The 14,834-nt window shown below is 43.9% G+C and overlaps 1 protein-coding gene across 1 annotated transcript in view; it reads right to left on the bottom strand.

Moving 5' to 3' along the window:
• Nucleotides 1-9,030: 9,030 nt before the first annotated feature.
• LOC122373154 overlaps nt 9,031-14,834 on the bottom strand; it is a gene marked incomplete at its 5' end in the record, with an annotated part of 38,175 nt that continues 32,371 nt past the window's right edge. The window contains 6 exons of the mRNA XM_043350975.1: nt 9,031-10,511; nt 10,877-10,996; nt 11,344-11,435; nt 12,915-13,061; nt 14,291-14,388; nt 14,695-14,818. Coding sequence (XP_043206910.1) covers nt 10,281-10,511; nt 10,877-10,996; nt 11,344-11,435; nt 12,915-13,061; nt 14,291-14,388; nt 14,695-14,818 — 812 coding nt within the window. The remainder of the gene's footprint in view (nt 10,512-10,876; nt 10,997-11,343; nt 11,436-12,914; nt 13,062-14,290; nt 14,389-14,694; nt 14,819-14,834) is intronic.

The following is a 14,834-nucleotide window of genomic DNA, read 5'->3' as shown; positions in this document are numbered from 1 at the left end:
TTGACATATGACAAAACCCTTCCTCTCCTCACCTATGACCTAAGTGCATTGGCAGTTACCGGCATAGTTTTTGAGCACGAGTGTAATTCGCCATCGGACCGCAATACATGTTGCTAGGCTGCTGCAATTACAACGAACATACGAATACTGCCTCCATTTGTAGACGTTTGTTTTTTAGGCGGTCTTTGACGTGCAAGGGGGCATACCTGTCGACAACTTGAGTTTCTCCGAATTTCAAAAACTCCCAGAATTTCAATTCCTTATGCACTGTTGTAGGTACAGCTATGTTCACAAGTTTTCGTTTCCTCCTGTTCTAAAAAGGATGATATTTGTCGATTTCGTGCGTCGCTGATAGGAGGGTGCGTTTAATAATTAGGCCCAACGCTTTCTGCATCCGCGAGTACCTTCAAAAGGGAACAACAGTTTCCATTTATTACACTATGGGACATGTGACAAAATGACCACTGGAACACGCATGAAACGGAGCTCATATTCCTAAAAATGTCTACAATCACTTCTTTTCTGACACTATTAGCAAATACCATCTCAAGTTAGGTGGTTGACAGACAGTCAATGGAGATCTGGGGAGACTGAGTGATGCCAATTCAGATAATGAGGGCCGAGGGAAGAGAAACATGCAACATGCACAACTGACAACTTGACAAGTGACAAAACACTACCACTATTGCGCAGTGCACAACAAATTACAGGCAGCCAGCCCAAAAAATGCTTTTGGTGGCTAATTGCAAAACAAGTCACTAATAAATGTCTTAGTTGCAGCTGAACACTGCACAATAATCACACTGTTCACACATTGAGTGAGATGCCACAGGTCGTTTGAATCACACTTTGGTTCAACTGCAAATCTGAAGTGTTGTCATGAGGTTCATGCCTCCATGATCACAGCACTTTGGTTGTGGTTGGCATAACACTTGTAGTCTGCAGAGTTCCACATGAACTGCAGACACCTCATCTGGTGGTCTTCATGTTGCTCAACTTCTTCAGGAGGCAAATGTCCACCACCCAGCGGAAGCATGGTCCTGCAGAAAAGAAAGGTAATGCATAAGGTACAAACATTATCTGCTGAAACAGCTCCTTCTGTTGGCTGTTTTTAAACTTTTAACATAGGTAACATAACAACATGTATTCCATGTATATTACATTTGTTGAAGTAAAATACTGTCGGCTATTTCAAAACCAGAAAATGAAATTATATTGTGGCATAATTCACCTGCTCAGCTATCAGTATCAAATAATAATTAATTTAATATTTGGCATATTCTATACAACACATTCGTAGAATATTCTACTTCACGTCACAAGGACTCACAATCTTTCTGTTGGGTGTTTGATTGACGCATTAACTAAGTTTGTCTTAGGTTTTATTATTGCACAAAATTCATATTGCATTATTGTATCAAAATACTGCCAGCAATAACAAAACAAGAACATGAAATGCCAATGAGCAAGCCGCCTTTCCTTAAAATGGATTACTTTGAAAGGAATTTTAGTTTCTTTTAAGGAAAAGGAGAAATGATTATCAGGTAATTATCAGAAAACCACTCAACCAGCAAGTGGCTGGGTGGTTTCACAGCAAACATCAAGCCAAAACATATACTTACATCTATCTAACAATTGAGCCATTTGACTACTACAAGGATACTGGATATGTGAGCAAAATAAGAATCCAATTATCCAATGTTGACTTTCTTGCAAAGTTTATGCCTTATTTTATGAAAATGTGTCACTAGAATATGATACTTATCATCGAATATTATTTAATTTACGATTTATTTCGATCGGAATGCACATGGAGTCCCGCGCCATTTTCGTCGACGATGAATATGATCGTGTTTCATGAAGAGATAAGGGGTTTCAATGGTCTTTCAAAGCAATAATTTGATGCAAAAATTTGTAGGAAATAATATGAAGCTGGTTCAAATGGCCAGCAACCATTTAAAATACCGAAAATACTCACAACTCCGTCCCGACGACCACGCTGCACCGCGCACGCCACACTACTGGCACAATCAAGGCACAATGCCAAAACTGCTGTCACAGCGGAAATGTTTTTTTTTCTCGATTGCAATTGTGGAATTATTTATTAAACAGAAGATGATCTTTCCGAAAAACCGACTGATTTCATATACAGATGCATGGAAAATAAAAAAATCCCGGTAAGTTTATTTGTATTGTTATGTCGATTTTGACATGCTCCTAGTTTGCAGCCATATTTCGATATGTTCTACAGGGAGTTCAGAATTATTTCAGGACCAATCTTTTCCTCATTTATTTTCCCGTCGATCATGAAATTTTTAGAGCGGAACAATTGGTTTCCAGGCGGTCCGAGCGGTTTTCGTGAGAAGGGTGCAAAAATCGGCGTCATTTTTAGAGCCTCGACACCAGCTCAACACAGGACCCTATGGGAGACGGTGAAGTAGCGGGAGCAATAAATAGAGCGCTCTTAATAAATAAATAAATAGCTTATTTCCCTGGTGTGTCACCGACTGTCAAGGTCAGGTCAACCGGGTAGGCAAATATCCCCGAAAATCAAAACTGATATTCGCATCCTGTGACACATGTTTTATGGGTAATTTGGGGCGTAGAACACGATGGTGACATTCATTTTATCATATGTGTACGTGTTTGGATCAAAAAGTTCAATTTAAGAAATACATGTATCATGGTCGTGAAGTAGTCACGAGAAATTGTCAAGATTCAGTTCAAGATTTTGGAAAATGCGGAACGATAATCAATAATCGAAGATAGCCATTTGATTCATCATGGTATTGGCAGTCTAATGGCGTTTACGGCTGTCTGTATGTCTATTCTGTGATTTTATATGATTTTTTGAACATATGCCGTTTTTGGTCGAAAACTCAGAAATCATGACGTCACTAAAACCTCGATATCTCAAAAAATTTTCCGACCGATTTTTTTTGAAACTTTGTCACAATTCACTTCAATCAATTCCCTACAGGTACCTACCCAAAATTTGGCGCGCCTGCGGCGCGCCGTTTTTATGCTATGATTGCTATGGCCCGGCGAAAAAAGTGGGGGCGTTTAACGCCCCCCCCCCCCCAGCAACTCGCGGGTTAATGCTGACCCGTCCGGCCTTCGGTCGGACCTCCGGTCAGTTGATAACATATTAAAAAAAAAAACGAAATAGGTATATGTTACAGTACAGCCCCTATGGTCTTCCATCGACAGACCAAGTTTGAGCTCGATATCTCCTTTTTTGGCCAAGGTGTGGCAAACAATCTGTTCAAAATTGATGACGTACAATTTTCAAACTCAATGTTTTGGTCACGCAAAACAACTAGACCAGGCATCAGATTCCCCGTGACGAGCTACATGGAATAGGTACACATTTTATGCAAAAAAAATTGACTTTAAAATTTGACCTTTTCGGCCTGACCTCCACAATAACGCAACCTATAGGTGGCCCTTACTTATGGTCTCCTGACCCTTACCCACCAGATAATCGCATTAGTGCCGTGTAAAATGGACCATAAAACATGCATCACACGAGTCTAGTTCATCTTGTGACCCTCAGTGACCTGGCCTCCGTGACCTGACCTTGTATCAGTGACCTGATTTAGCAAAATATGTTTTAAACATTTCTCCATCGATGATTTTCGATAACATGAGTTGTAGCGGAGAGAGTTACCAGTATGCGACCGCTTAAGCGGAAACTCTTCCTGTGCTTAAGCAATGTGGGTGAATGCGGTCTCCGCTTAACCCGCGCCCTGCTGGGGGGGTTGTTTGAACTTTGAACACCCCCCCTTGTGGTTTTTCGCGAATATCTCAAAAACGGCGGCGCGGAGCGCCGCCGTTTTTGGTACACCTTATCATACATCAATTCGACACATGCTGTGAAAATTTCAGACCAAGGTCATTCAAGGTCAGGTCACCAGGTCACTTGAAGTGACCTCACCTCATAAAAAGTTTCAATGTCTGTCATATAGCTACATCGAGTGACCGATCACTTTGAAACTTTCAGCGATTGCTAAGAGCAATAGTATGTACAAAATGTATATCTCAGAATTTTGATATCGATGACCTAAGGTCAGGTCAATTTTGCGACCTCCCCATTATAAGTCAATGGGAGAAAATTGAAATGCGCCTCTTTTGGATGAAAGACATTATAAACACTCCCAAACACCGAATTACAAGTGGTTCGTACAAGGCTTGAGTGAAAAGTTATTGTAGAAAAACTGTTTCCGAAAAAATCGGCTATTTTTGCAGTTTTTGCCCCCTGCAGGCAAAACCGTTGACGTTAGGTCAAATCTGAGAGAATTACTCAGAAAGGGCGTTAATAGGGCTATCGAATGCGCTTTTCCGCGGCGCTGTAGCTCTATTGGTTCCCGATTTATGCGCTGGCTTCTTGGAAATTTTCGACATTCGACCTGGAAATCGGCGAAATTTTGCCTTCAATGACCTCTGGTGAGTGGTGACCTGACCTTTGACCTGACCAAAAATTGACCGATGTGATTTCGTCATTATTTTTGACGCTCTTTCGAACGCCGCCTTCCGCGTATCGCTACGTGGCCCAGGAGCCGAGTTACAAGGGGGGGGGGTGTTCAAACACCCCCCCCCAGCAGGGCGTGGAAATCCAGGACCCCCAGCCGGGCGCGGGTTAATAACGATCGATGAACATTTTTCTATTTAAATCTACCTGCACTCTTATACTTAGAGCACATTTTATTGGAACAAATTGCGGTTTTCCTAACCCCTGCAAAAGGCGTATTTAGGCACAGCATGCCCTATTGTGCCACGTGAAATATTGCATTAACCCGCGCCCCGCTGGGCTATTCAGCCATACGCGCCCTGCTGGGGGGAGGGGGCAGATTCTGCCCCCCCTGTCTAACTTCCGAACCGATGGTCGTAGAAAGACGGGGAAAACGGCAATCGAAAGCTCTCAACAAGGCGGATCGGGTACAAGATGCAAGTTTCTACAGTATCGGTCTTGCACCGTAGTTGCCGAAGAATGGACTGAGACTGATTGCCCAAAATGTGTTCTCAGACTACCTACCAAGACAATATTCGTTGCATACAATGTCATTCAAAGGTCAAGGTCAAGGTCAGGTCAGGTCAGGTCATGTCATGTCAGGTCACCAAAAACAAAATATAGAAAAGGGCACGTGCGACACATGGTTTATGGGTCATTTTACTCATATAATTCAATAGGCGCACTCAATAAGTGATATGGACCACCTCTGGATGAATTTCAGGTCGAGGTCAGGTCAAGGTCAGGTCAAGTGAGGTCAAATTTTGAAGTTGGTTGTTAAGGCCTAAAAAGGTGTCTATCTGATGCAGTTTGTCACGGCGAATCGAATGGTGCTATTTTTGTTTCCGTACGAGGTCTAGAACTAAAAAAAAAATCATTTTTCAAAATTTTTGTCTGTCGTTACGTCATAAAATTTTGAATAACTTCCACATTTTTGAACCGATTCTTCTAAAAATTGGTATGTAGGTGCACATAGACCACTTCTTTGACATATATTCCGGTTTTTTGATACACTCAAAATTTTGGATTTTATAAATATTTTCCCCAAAAAATCAGTTTTTTTTTTAATGTGGGCCAAAATCCAAAATTTTAAAAAACCGAGATAGCCATTTGATAGACAAAGTAGAATCACGTATAACCTTTTTTGTTACGTCTTGATTCCTTTAAAAATGAAGATGTTAGCGGCGTTTGAAATTTTGCCATTTTTGAGGCGAAAATGGCGAACATGACGTCACTAAAACGTCAATTTCTCAAAAAAATTTCCGACGGATTTCGCTCAAGTTTTCAGGGAACGTGTCAAATTGATGTATGATAAGGTACTGAAAGTTTGACGTCGCTGGCGTAACGCGTTTAGAAGTTATTGGCGAAAAACGGGAGGGGGACAGATTCTGCCCCCCCCCCCCCCAGCGGGGCGCGGAGAACTATGCAAAGTTAGCCCTTTTACTGGCAAGGGCGATAATGTTCCCCTGAATGTCTTTTTTCGTCAGTGTAGGTACGGGCCCCTCAGACCTTCTGGGGTCAAACTCCGGCTTCTAACACGAATTATTGAAAAACCACTTTTTATAACATTAGGTATACAATAACATTGAAAGCCTCGATATCTTGACATAGCCCTAAATGCGCCCATGCCATGGCGCATTTTGTGTGGGCGCAATTCGGAATGTGTCATATGGCAGGAAAATATTGATCCTTGAATGCTGCACAATAGGCATGTGCCATGTACCGTCTTTTTTTGTCTCTCCATACCCGGCACATATACCATAATACTACTAAAACCACTTTTTAGCCACCCTCCCTCACGAACAGCAGTAACAGTTCAATGAGTAAGCAGGCTCAGGATAAGAAAACACTGCATTACAAAACCACTCCAAGTACGCGGCTTACAGCCTTACGCTGGATGGGGTGCGGGTTAAATCAGTTCTCAGTATTAGGTAATATGCCGCTATGCTTACCGAAAAAATGAATGAAAATTAGCAATCACTTTCGAGAGACACGAGACAAGTGGCCGCCATCAATTGTTTTTATTTGTAAAAGGGTTTCTCAGTCACCGATTACATTATTACGTGGGCATCAGCAGGCAACAGGCTCAGAACATCTACACATACAATCACTTCTCGCAGTGTTATACACTCAAAGCAGGTGTTCAGGTCATACAGACGCTCAGAAACGAATGGTTCACACAAGGAGTTTTATGGACAAGGAACATCTCATCTCTACATTCATTGCGCGGCCCACCGAGGTTATACATACGCTACACGGTTTGGTCGATTAAATTGTAACAATAACAGGTCAAATGTATATTTAAACACACAAAGCTTTCGGTATGAGAATACCTTGACCCCTGTGTTAAACAGAAATGAGGACAGATGGGACAGCGATTGTTACATTAATGGGAACAAAATGGTCCGGCTTGTCGCAGATGTCCAACTGCTACAACTCAAAAGAGCCAACGATTTACATAGTTTGGGATTTGTGACGTAGTTTTAATGTAACAGATACAGAAGCGATAGTATACGACCCAAGGTAATGCAAGCGTGAAAAACGGACACTGCAAAACGGAGGAAAAACAACCGTACCGTAAATCTAGTCCATATTTTTCAAAATGATTTAACCCGGCAGTTGCTGGGGTATTTCGCCACCCACCGTTTGCTGGGGGGGGGGGGGGCGTTAAACGCCCCCAGCCGATAACTCGAGAACCAATAGGCGCAGCGAAACGCACGAGGCGGCAAACGAAAGAACGCGACGAGACGCTTCAGATGAGTACTTTAAAGTTGAATTTTGAGGTCACAGGTCGGGTCAAGGTCAGGTCAAACACCTAAAATCGGGCTTTCAGTAGCATGGACTTCAGGACTTCGCAATTGGCGCCTCTCGTCAGTAACTCTGTCAAAACGGTGCACAATCCATCATATAAGGCCTACAGGAGTGTCAGCTCCATGTAGGGGTCAGTCAAGCATAGGTCAGGGTCAAGGTCAGGTCAACCGGGTAGGCACATATCCCCGAAAATCAAAGCTGATATACGCAGCCTGTGACACATGTTTTATAGGTAATTTGGGGCGTAGAACACGATGGTGACATTCATTTTATCATATGTGTACGTGTTTGGCTCAAAAAGTTCAATTTAAGAAATGCATGTATCATGGTCGTGAAGTAGTCACGAAAAATTACCAAGATTCAGTTCAAGATTCTGGAAAATGCGGAACGATAATCAATAATCGAAGATAACCATTTGATTGTTCATGGTATTGGCAGTCTAATGGCGTTTACGGCATGTCTGTATGTCTATTCTGTGATTTTATATGATTTTTGGAACATATGCCGTTTTTGGTCGAAAACTCAGAAATCATGACGTCACTAAAACCTCGATATCTCAAAAATTTTCCGACCGATTTTTTTGAAACTTTGTCAAAATAAACTTCAATCAATTCCCTACAGGTACCCAAAATTTGGCGCGCCATTTTTATGCTATGGCCCGGCGAAAAAAGTGGGGGCGTTTAACGCCCCCCCCCCCCCCCCCCAGCAACTCGCGGGTTAAGAAGATATCATTGGTCTCGGCCTCCATCCCACGAGTTTCATCGCTCATTTATAGTTTATCACTCTCACAGTAATCGGTAACACCGCAGGTGCACGCTAAGGGTGCTGCACGAGACATCTCCCTAAGCGTATGGACCCCAAGCGAGACATGCACACAGGCGCAAACGCTGTCTCTGCATTCAGCGGTAAGACGACAGCTTGTGTTCAGCTGTCCGGCTGCGAAATTTGGCCAGATAGGTTTGAGATTAGTTGGAGAGAAAATATGTCTTCCGCAATACGTCCTGGGTATGATATTTGCCGCACCAATTCTAATAAAATATCATTTTACGCCAGAATGTTGTATGACTACCACGTTGCTAAAGTTATTTCAATAACGGTGACGGTTTCTGGCTCAACCTTACACCTCTTATTGAGACATATACACACAGACACGCACACAAACAGCGCACGGTCAGTGAAAGGTGACACGAACACAAACAGCGCACGGTCAGTGAAAGGTGACACGAACACATAGTCGGTGGGCACTTGTTAGGAAACATTGGACACCAAGCTATCGACATTTGACATCAACCTATCGACACATTCAGGATTCAGACTCACATGGTGTTGCCCCGTTTACACTAGTCGGGGGCGACTATAGGCAAAGGTATTAGTTATCAGACATTGCAGGCTCCACAACGCGCATGACTTACTTCAATTACATCAAAGAACAGTTTTCGAAACTAATAGCGGTACAAGTAATGGGACATTCGGGACACAGCGGGACTTCATCTAGACATTTAGTCTTTCGACATTTAATATCGATATTGCTTTTTCGAGTTATGCCAGGAGAATAAATTGTGCCGTGCCAATGCATGATAAAAGACATTTGTGCTCGATCATAACTCATTTTACCGTTTTAAAATTCGTGGAAATAGTGCTCACGTAACTGTCCTTGCAGCATATCAAGCTGCAAATATCTAGGCAATTCATTTCACTCACACACAATCACCCTTCACACCAATATATGTAAAGCTACAGGGAGCATATCACAGAAGGTTCGACACTCTTAAGTCGACAGTACACACATCTTCCATCCTCTTCTTGCACTACGCGGTGCCGAGCTTTTATTGTAGTGCTCGCTGAAAGGAATCAAGCACGCGCCAAAAGCCAGCTCGTAACACCAGTGGTGACATTAAATTGGAAACATCTACAGTCTACACCCATACGAGTGTGAAATCGGTAGCACCACCGATTGGTGACATGTTACACAGGTAACACATAATCTAGCGGTATTTTATAGTGATGCTAACTGACACAATCCTTGGCTGATGGTAACATTAGGCAACAATGAGATCCATCCACTCTACAGACATATACCTAGAATGAGGAACACACCACTGAAAGGCAGGGAGGGCTGCAGCGCAGTGTCCAGGGTCAATAACAGTCGCATTTGAATCGTAACTAGGTTCAGTGACACTAGCTCTGTAGAGTATAGGATCCCCTCATTATCAGCTTTGGCATACGTGTGGTGACGGCAAAATTGTAACCGTTGTTTTGTTTCCGGCGCACGTAAACTAACTAGCATTCGGTTACGTGTTTAAATGAACTGTTTACACGTAAAGAAGAACTAAAAAGAGAAAACATACTCAAAACTAAAAGGAAGTAAGAAATGATAAAAAACTCATAGCACAAAGCAGCTCCGAAAATGACTGCTAATATCAATTACAACATTACACATTGATATTATTGCACGACGTAAGAGAGCTACTTAGCTTTGTAAAACATGTCACAATAAAACGATGGCATACGCAGTCAAGGAGCAACTAAGTTCAAATAAAAGTAACGACGCATCACGCAGACATAGTTGACGAGCTAGTTTTGTGTTTTCATCAATATGGCTCACGTAAGATTTTTCATCGTAAGTTATGTGTATCATTTGACTAGAATCAATTCCAAACTTTGACAGCAGCGGCGACTGTCAAACTATAGCTGTGAAAAGAACAGAGTGTTCTTCCTCAAATACCGACACGCAAATTCTCCAGTGTTATTAGTTCCCTTTCCGCAGAAATCGCAACACCCAACCCACCAAAACACACCTCTCTCTGCCCCATTAGCCGGCGTGGGATTCAGGCACTAGTCCCGCGCTACCTCACGGCTCACCACAACTCCCCACACCCATCCACTATTGCTACTCCTCTTCAATCTCCTCCGCTTCCCTCAGCTCCTCCTCCGCCACTCCTCGCTGCTCCAGTCGCTGTCACAGGATGCTGCAGAACTTGGACGTGCTGCCCTGCTGGCCTCCGGGCCTCTGCAGAAGCTGCATCAGGTCACGGAGGGCGTCAGCTGTGGGCCCACAGCCTGCGGTGGATCTCCGCAGTCGCAGTAGAGACTCGGGCACGGCCGAGGAGGGCCCCGCGCCGCCGGCCGGCTCCTCGGCGCGACGGGGCATTGTGAGAACCAGAGCGGTACTGGTGCGGTTCAGCTCCCGCTAGAAAGATATGGAATTAGAGATGGGTCAGTATTGTTAGGTACCAGGACCGTATTATGCAGTTCGGCTCATCCCAAAAAGAGTCTGTTTCGTTATTGGACGGGACGTCAGAGCTCTGTAAAGACGGTGAAAAACCGGAGGGGATAGCGGCAAGTAACTCCTCCCTGCTTTGAAAAGGCACGACAAATTTAACCAAGAAGCTGACATACAGCGCAATACGGGCCGCAGCGTTAATACTTTTATTAGTTTAAACAACTACACTGAGTGGCTGCAACGAGATGCGTGGTGTAGTTCAGTTTACCAATCCCTTTTGAGACGGTTTTTCATACACCATTCGCCAGCCTCAATAAACTGCCTCGCCGTACCTTTTTGGGCGTTGATACGGGCGGCGGCGGCGGCGCCACGCGGGACGAGCCGTTCTCCGGTGCTGGGGGCGCCGCCAGCTGCTCACGGGAGTCGGTCCGACGGGACACACCGGCGGGCATCTGTAGGGGGTGGAGGGAGAACGTCAATAGGAGACGGTCCATACGACACACACTTTTTCCAATTCTATTCCAAAGAAGTGCGCCAGTGCTGCCGGCATCTGGCACCATAATTGGACGACTAAATGAGTGGTATGTGTTTTGACGTATCACATCGATTACCTGGCATCGCTCACCTTACGTCAAGTCATAAAACTCTTAGAACAACATTGAAACCGTCTCTAACGATCATACTAAGTATCCTCAGAATATGACCACCTGCATAGACGACTACGATGCAAGAAAACCACGTAGCGACATGAGCAAGTAATTATCAGCCGGCCTCTCGGTAGCCCGAAACTGAACCTCACCTGACTGGGGTGAATGGTGCCTCCTTCGGGACACATTCGTATCTCCTCCTCCCCAATTTTCCTCCTGGGTTTCTCCCCATTCACCGGAGACACTGAAACACAAGTAAGAACAGCTGCCCTGACGAGCGTCAGAATCTGGCCGATTGGACAATGAAACGCAGATAAAATGCATGCGAGGATGCGTGAAAATATGTACAGCATGTGCATTGTGCAATGTGAATACAAGGCGTGAAGATAAAGCTAAGTCAAGCATACAAAGCATGGTGGTAGGGTAAGGTGCCTAATTAGCGACCCCCTTAATTTGAACCGTCATTGCTCACGCTCTGTGGGTGCCACTGTATTACTGGCTTGATTTTCGGAGAGGTCGTTCATTTTTCTTTTAAAATATAGTCATTTTCTGCCCCAATATTCACTAATTTATTTGTAGTGAGCATTTTAGCAAACCATTGCAAAAAAAAACGCTAATAGGGAACTCTTCCCGATTAGCGACCGGGGAGGGTCGCTAATAAGTCTATGGGTTTTCCCATATTAAAAATGGCAAAAAATGCGACGCCTGAAAAGATGAAATATTATCCAAAAAAGGTAACCTATACGCAAAGCACTCAATCACTCGAACAGGAACGTTTATCCAACACATTTATGTAAGTAAAAACTGATCACGTGATACACTGAAGGCGAAAAGAAGGCGGAAACCCAGATTTTGCGGGCTCTCTCGTATGATATTCGAGGTCCGCGCTGAATTCGGCACCCCTGCAGTCGGTGACGACATTTGACATCCCCTGCCACACATTGCAAGCTTCAGCAACACCTCATTTTCATTTCTCTCTTTTCCCCTTTCTTTCCCTTCTTGAGCTATTTGCGACCATGTCAGGCGCAAATAGGAAATATGAGTTGCGACACATTTTTAACCGCCATGCTGTGCACAGTTAAGCGATTCACTATGGGAAAACGGCAATCAATTGAAAAAGGAATGTCGATTCAGAATAAAAAAGGTGCATCATCCTAATGTGCATCGCTTTTCATCATAGAGGGCCCAAACACACACGTTTTGGATAAGAAACTCGTCATTTTCATTTAAACTCACCTGAAACGTCCCACCAGAAACATCGACAACCGTAAAGTAATTAAATTTGATAACCAAAGTATGGCTAACCTTTTGACGATGTTTTTACCCTGTTTTCTCCCGCCAGTTTTTCTGTAGGGAGGTAGGTCGCAAATCGGAAAGGGTCGCTAATTAGGCACCTTACCCTACACGGATAAATAATATCATCGGCAGAACGGGAAAGTACAAGCGTTTATATACAGCATTGGGTGGGAAGAATATAATAAGCCTTTACTGGTGCAAGACGATAACTGCAGACACATGAGCAAACAAATATGCATAATATTTGGCTTTTGCATTTAGCTAAGCAGTTGTAATCTGTTTATGCAATCCCATTGCTCGTGTATCTTTGATAAATTTCGCAACGTGCAAAAGCTTCGATATCCAAGAATAGTGCATACTAAATTCTAGTTGCTAGAAGTATGTTTACAAGCTCATTACGAGCTGACAGTCACTCTGGTTAACTCACGTGGCGCCATTTTGCTGAGCAGTCCGCCGTACTTTCTCTGCCAGGTGTAAGTGTCCAGGGAGATGCCCTTTTTGAGTGCGCGCCGGTGCGGCGGCGGCCGGCGGCTGGCGGCCGGGGAAGCGGCGGCCTCGGCGCCCCGTCGGCCCTCTGAGGTCAGAGATGGGGCAGGGGTTAGTACTGTAGAACAATGAAATAATCGGCTCAGTGCATAGGGAGAAATGGGTGGAACAGTCTCTGAAAGGACTAGCGTTAGAGAGGGTAAGAATAAAACATAATTTGCAACATTTAATAAGGGGAGGCTTTATTCGGACGAATGCTAGCGAAACAGCATTTGTAGGATGAATCTTGTTTGTAATACTGAATTGTTTAACCCTATTAGTGGCAGGCTCCTGGCTACCCCTATTAGTGGCAGGGGGGGGGGGCTGTTTACGACCCCCCCCCTTGATATCTCGAGATCTAACGGGCCGATTTTCAAAATTCAAACGGCATTCGATTTCGCTCAACGTGATCTACATTTCTAAAAAATAAAAATTAAAAAATGTCAATAGGGGGGGGGTAGAGGGGGGTAAAAACGGGCAAATTGCAGATACATTTTAGACTGTTTATCACGGCCAGGTTTCTGAACCAATCTTAACGCAACTTTTGCCGATCGATAGAGAATGAACCAGGAATTCACATGGATCCTAAAAATATGCATTTTCAAAAATCATAGGCGGATACAGATCATTGAGATTGGGGGTACACAAAAAGTATAGTAAATAAGGTTTTTGTTGGTACTGTTTCTAAAAAGGGCTGGTAATGGTCTTGATATGTTACAATTTTTTATGAGAGAACGACTACAATTGTATTGGTCATGCATAGGCGGTGTCAGGGCACCTATGTTGGGAGGTAAAACATAACCCCCCTTTTTGGACGCCTGGATCCGCCTATTATAGCAAAAACGTGTCAAAAGAGGATGCACAATAACTTTATATGTTATCACATGATACCTTTCATTCACTGTTCGTAAAACTGGTGCAGCATCGTGATCTTCGCCCAAATGACTCGCTTCACGAATAGGACCCCCCAATTCCCAGTGCTCTGGAGCCGCCCCTGGTAAAGTTATGAACTTGAAATTTTCAGGGAATGTGTCCAATTTAGTTTTAGGAAAAGTCAGAAAATTTCAGCTTCGTAGCTTCAGCGGTTTCGGAGATATTCTCGAAAAACCTGAGGGGTGGATAAAAACAACCCCCCCCCCTGCCACTAATAGGGTTAAGAAACATAAGTTTTTTATCCACAGACTGTTTGGGAAATAGCTGGGAAATTGCCAACGATAGGGAAGCTGAGCCGTTTGCACCCTGGCATGTGATAGGCTGGACTGCCAGCTGTATTCTCACCTGTGATTGGCTGAACCACGGCTCTTGGCCGGGCCCGCGGAGCCAGCGGCGGTACGTTGAGGAAACTCAGCAGGGCAAAGTACATGCTGTTCTGTAACCTGGAAACGAAATTAGAAAACGGTGGTCACTAATGTTTTACACGCTAAATCATAAGTTCCACTTCCCAGAACTTGCTACCAGTTTTTAAAATAAATACTTCCAGATCATCATTATCTACGTTCTTAGCATGGGAAACGATCTCTCTACGACACAAAATCACGAACTGCACAAAAATAAACGCAAATGGCACAGTTCTAAAAAAAAGTGATTCAAGTAATTATAAAGTTATTCACAAACTATCACTCATAAATATTACCTGCATACATGTTCATACCGCCACATAACCAAAACTCTGACCCACGGACCTTGCGACAATTTTGCCGGCGTCTGCGGAGATACAGAGGCCCGCCACCGCCTTGTGCAGAGCGATGGACGTCACGCAGTGACCAGAGATCGTCTTGTGGACGTACACCCAGCCCGTCACTGAACCTGCCCGAAAACAGAA

This window comes from Amphibalanus amphitrite, unplaced genomic scaffold (assembly GCF_019059575.1).
Source record: "Amphibalanus amphitrite isolate SeventyFive unplaced genomic scaffold, NRLGWU_Aamphi_draft 001451F_arrow, whole genome shotgun sequence".
Taxonomy (NCBI): Eukaryota; Metazoa; Arthropoda; class Thecostraca; order Balanomorpha; family Balanidae; genus Amphibalanus; species Amphibalanus amphitrite.
Note: the sequence above shows the minus strand (reverse complement) of the source record. Positions and strands in the feature narration are given on the sequence as shown.